Consider the following 5,377-nt stretch of genomic DNA (forward strand, 5'->3'; position numbering starts at 1 on the left):
ATGTACCCCAATGTTCATAGCAGCAATGTCAACAATAGCCAAAACATGGAAGGAGCCTAAATGTCCATCACCTGACGAATGGATCAAGAAGATGTGGTATATATTCACGATGGAGTACTACATGGCAATGAAAGGGAATGACATATGGCCCTTCGTAGGAAAGTGGATGGACCTTGAGGGTGTCATGCTGAGTGAAGTAAGCCAGGCAGAGAAGGACAGAAACCATATGTTTGCACTCATAGGTCTAGCAGGAAAACAGGAGAGACCTAATGGAGAGCCAGGGGGAGCGGAGGAGAGAGAGAGAGTTGGGGAGAGAGAGGGATGCAAAACTTGAGAGACTATTGAATGCTGAAAATGAACTGAGAGTTGAAAGGGAAGGGGGAGGAAGAGGTGGTGGTGATGGTGGAGGACACTTAAGGGGAAGAGCACTGGGTGTTATATGGAAAACAATTTGACAATAAAATATTATGAAAAAAAACATAGTGACTCTAGTTAATAACACTGTATTATATAATTGAAATTTGCTAAGAGAACTTAAATGTTCTCACATCCCCAGAAATATGAGGTGATAGATGTGTTAGTTGATTAGGTAGAGGAATCTTTTCACAATATATGTGTGTATCAAATCATCACAATGTATATTTTAAATAGTTTGCAATTTTATTTGTCAATTATATCTCAATAAAGATACAAAAGAAATCTCTCAATAGGGAGACCTTTCACTTTGCTATTGTTCAAGGCACTAAAGACATTGAGTGTATCACCAAGGGCTGTTGTGATCATATCAAAAGACATGGTGACACATAAGAAAAATGAAACTGGACCACTTTCTTACACCATACACAAAAATAAACTCAAAAAGGATGAAAGACCTAAATGTAAGACAGGAAGTCCTCAAAAGCCTCAAGGAGAAAGCAGGCAAGAACCTCTTTGACCTTGGCCACAGCAACTTCTTACTCAACATGTCTCTGGAGGCAAGATAAACAAAAGCAAAAATGAACTATTGAGACTTCATCAAGATAAAAATCGTCTGCACAGCGAAGGAGACAATCAGCAAAACTAAAAGGCAACCAAGGAATAAGAGAAGATATTTGCAAATGACATATCAGATAAAGGGTTAGTATCCAAAACCTATAAAGAACTTATCAAACTCAACACCCAAAAAACAAATAATCCCAGTGAAAAAATGGGCTAAAAACATGAACAGACACTTCTCCAAAGAAGACATCAAGATGGCCAACAGACACATGAAATGATGCTCAACATCACTCATTATCAGGGAAATACAAATCAAACAACAAGATACCACCTCACACCCATCAGAATGGCTAACATGAACAACTCAGGCAACGACAGATATTGGCGAGGATGTGGAGAAAGAGGATCTCTTTTGCACTCCTGGTGGGAATGCAAACTGGTGCAGCCACTCTGGAAAACACTATGGAGGTTCCTCAAAAAATTAAAAATAGAACTACCCTACGACCCAGCAATTGTGCTATAGGTATTTGTCCAAGGGATACAGGTATGCTGTTTCGAAGGGACACATGCAACCCAATGTTTATAGCAGCACTATTAATAATAGCCAAAGTATGGAAAGAGCCCAAATGTCCATTGATGGATGAATGGATAAAGAAGATGTGGTACATATCTATAATGGAGTATTACTCGGCAATCAAAAATAACGAAATCTTGCCATTTGCAACTACATGGATGGAACTAGAGCATGTTATGCTAAGTGAAATTAGTCAGAAAAAGACAAATATATGACCTCACTCATGTGAGGACTTTAAGATACAAAACAGATGAGCATAAGAGAAGAGAAGCAAAAGTAATATAAAAACAGGGAGGGGGACAAAAACATAAGAGACTCTTAAATATGGAAAACAGAAGGGGTTGTGGGAGGAGGGATGGGCTAAATGGGTAAGGGCATTAAGGAATCTACTCCTGAAATCACTGTTGCACTATACACTAACTAACTTGGTTGTAAATTAAATGAAAATTTTAAAAAAGACACATTGTGATGAATAAAAAACAAATTTGGACTAAGGCATATGTTCTGTATGTTATCTGTATGTTACATGCATTTACTTCGTATGTACTCTTGTATGTCACTGACCATCCGTGGCTGTCCTGACTTTTGTGTTTAGCATTCCCCTGTGAATACACATAAGGTATATATGTGTATGTGTGTATACATGTGCATATGTATACAAGTGTGTATACTCATACATGTGTATGTGCATGTATGGGTGTGTATTGTTTTTGAGCTTTAAACATGTAGTGGTCTGGAGATTTGTTTGTATCAACTCTACACTGGCCAGGTTCACCCTTGTTTTGCATATGGCCATTGTCCAGTTTTTACTGCAGCATAGTACTTATTGTGTGAATATATCACAATGTTCTTGTCTCTGTTGATGGGCCCTTGGATTGTTTGTCATTCATATTCCTCATCTTATAAAATAAGGCATCTCATTTCACAGAATTGCTATGATTTACACTGGATCTGTGTTGGGGACAGAGATTTTAAAGCCCTGGCCAACTTCTCTCTTGACTCTGAAAGGAGATGGAGATAAATCTCAATAGTCTGATGAAACAGTAATCTCGACAGCAACATGCAGGGTAAGTTCCACCTTTGAGATTCCTCCTCTGCTGCTGTCTCACCTAGGGGTTCTTGAACAGGGATTATTTTTGCCCTCATCCCCAGGGGTGTTTGCCAATGTCTGGAGACATTTTTGGTCATCACGTTCACAGGATGCCACCAGCATTTAGTTGGTGAAGGCCAAGGATGCTGCTTAATATCCTACAATGTGAAGGATGGTCCCCACAAGAAAGAATTATTTAGCCCAAAATGTCAAGAGCACTGATGTTGAGAAACCCTGGACTATCTCCTCTTGTGCTTAGGTTAGCCCAAGATGCACCTAGAGGACTAGAGAGGGCCCTTCATTCTATGCACTAAGTGACTACTCTGAAGAAACTCTGTCCTTAGGATTCTAAGAGATGTGTATGGAGTTTACACAAGGATTGTGCCTTATGGAGACTAGGAGACTATAAATAAGGCTCTTAAACAAAAAAATCCAGGTTGTCTTCTGTACTGTATGTGTGACTTCCCACTTGTTTTAAGCCCACTGTGAACCCCTAAGTCATTGGCTTGTTTTTCCCAGTCTCCCTATATCCAAGTCTAGGTTCCTCCACACAAAGGCCAGAGGGACATTCCAAAACTGAGTGTTCTTCATGTCACTGCTCTGCACATGCCCCCCCCCCAGTGCCTCCATGTCAACCCAGCACCAAACCAAAATGCTTCTGTCTGGATTACAAGGCCCAATGAGTGCAGGTCACTGTCACTTAACTGACCTTAGAGCTCACCATTCCTCTAAGCACACCTTTGCCCAAGCCTCACTAATGAACAGTGTGCTCACAAGCCCTATTCGTGTGTGTTTCCTCTGCCTGGAAAGCTCTTCCATTCTGGTTTCAACTTGGTTAATTCTTATTTGTGCTGAAAGACCCAGCTTCAATATCACATTCCCCTAAGAATTCTTCCCTATTTCTCCCCATGCCCTGCTGATTTCAAACTGCCCTATGACTGCCTCTGTCCCAGTACTTAGCACAGTGGAATGTAATAATTGTCTCTCTGCCTGTCTCTCCCCATCCCCACCCCAACAGTGAGCTCCCTTAGAGCAGGGGCTGACTTCTCATTCCTACAGCCTCACACAGTCCCTGGCCAACAGCTGTCTAATAAGGATGGATGGATGGATGGATGGATGGATGGATGGATGGATGGATGGATGAAGTTGCTGTCAAAGACAAAGTAACTTAGCTGACGAGAATATGACATTAACAACACCACAATGAGAATAGCATACCACTTCAAGTTAGCCACTTTATTGGACAGTGAAGTATCTTTTCCTCATGAAAGAAGTCCCCAAGGAACATGAGCACACCCAGCAAGGGAACACAGGCACGAAGACAGAAAAAACTAATGCTGGGAAGGAGACTTGAGATACTGTGGCGAAGCACCTCTTCTCAGCTTGATGGCAGCAGTGGGCAGGAACCCAGGATGACCCCCTCTCAGGGCCCAGGGGGCCTGCATTTGGACCATTAGGCGACTGAAATTTCTGGTGAGTTTTTTGAAGTGTAAGAAGATGGCGAGTGATGGCACAGAAAGATTCTAAGCCATTGTGAGCTTTGAGGAGGGCAGTCAAGGTTTCTCTTTAGCTGGACGCTTGGTATGGCAGAATCAGTGAGCTGAGGCCAGATCAGTGGTCGGCGGGCTTGGTGGCAGTAGGTGGGCTGGCTTCAGCCTCACGGGTGGTTGGGCTGGTGGGTTTGGCCTCAGTGGGCTGGCAGGGACTGGCATCTGAGACCTCAGCCTTGCAGGTCGTTGAGTCAGTGCAATCCGGTTGACTGGAAGTGGACTTTTTGCAATCTCGTTTACAGGAGTCAGTGCAAGGCAGGCGGGAGCAGACCGGACGGTAAGAGAGTGAAGTGACACAGGCCGGGCGGCGCAGGATGGAGTAGCATGGGCGGTAGCAGGCAGGGCGATAGGAGATGGATGTCACATACGGCTGCCTATAAGTAATGGGTCCAGAGCAGATTGGACGACAGATTGGACGACAGATTGGGCGGTGAGAAACCGGAGGAGTGCAAGGCTGTTTGCAGGAGCTGGGTATGTAGAAAGTCCGAGAGCAAGTTGGCTGGCAGATGGCAGATGCAGAAGACCCTGGGCGGCAGCAGAGAGGTTGACAGGAGGTAGATGGGCAAGAAACGGGCTCACAGCAGACAGACCGACAGCGCTTAACTACATAGCAGGTAGGTTGGCATGGGCTGGAGACACAGATACTTGCTGAGCAGGGGCTGGGCTCAGAGCAGACGGGTTGACAGATGCTGGAGACACAACAAGAAGGCTCTTGGCAAGTGCTGGAGACACAAGGTGGCTCACAAGGGCTTGGAACACAGCACACAGGGCGAAGGCAGACAGGTTCACAGACCAGAGCCACACAGGAAGCTGGCTGGCAATTGCTGGGCTCTGAGCAAGGTGGCTCACAAGGACTGGAGTCACAGCAGACAGCCTGGCAGCTATTAGCCACAGAGCAGACAGATGGACAGCAGTGAGGCGTGGGGCAGACTGGCTGACAGACAGGCTCACAGACCACTGGCTGGCAGGAACTAGGCACAGTGCAGACAGCTGAACAGCAACTGGGTTCACAGATGACTGGCTGGCAGCAGCTGGGTTCACAGATGATGGACTGGCAGGGAGTGGGTACACAGAGGACTGGCTGGCAGGGAGGGGCCTCACAGCACACAGGTTGGCAGCAACTTCTCACTGAGCAGGAAGGCTCACAAATGGTGGCCTCACAGCACACAGGCTGGGCACAGCTAC

General features: G+C 45.1%; 1 protein-coding gene across 1 annotated transcript in view; it reads right to left on the bottom strand.

The window, feature by feature from the left end:
- Positions 1 to 4,253: 4,253 nt before the first annotated feature.
- LOC115281619 (keratin-associated protein 16-1) overlaps positions 4,254 to 5,377 on the bottom strand; it is a 5,299-nt gene continuing 4,175 nt past the window's right edge. The window contains exon 2 of the mRNA XM_029927034.1: positions 4,254 to 5,373. Within this exon, the coding sequence (XP_029782894.1) occupies positions 4,254 to 5,373 (1,120 nt within the window). The remainder of the gene's footprint in view (positions 5,374 to 5,377) is intronic.

The sequence above is a fragment of the Suricata suricatta genome, chromosome 17 (genome assembly GCF_006229205.1).
Source record: "Suricata suricatta isolate VVHF042 chromosome 17, meerkat_22Aug2017_6uvM2_HiC, whole genome shotgun sequence".
NCBI lineage: Eukaryota > Metazoa > Chordata > Mammalia > Carnivora > Herpestidae > Suricata > Suricata suricatta.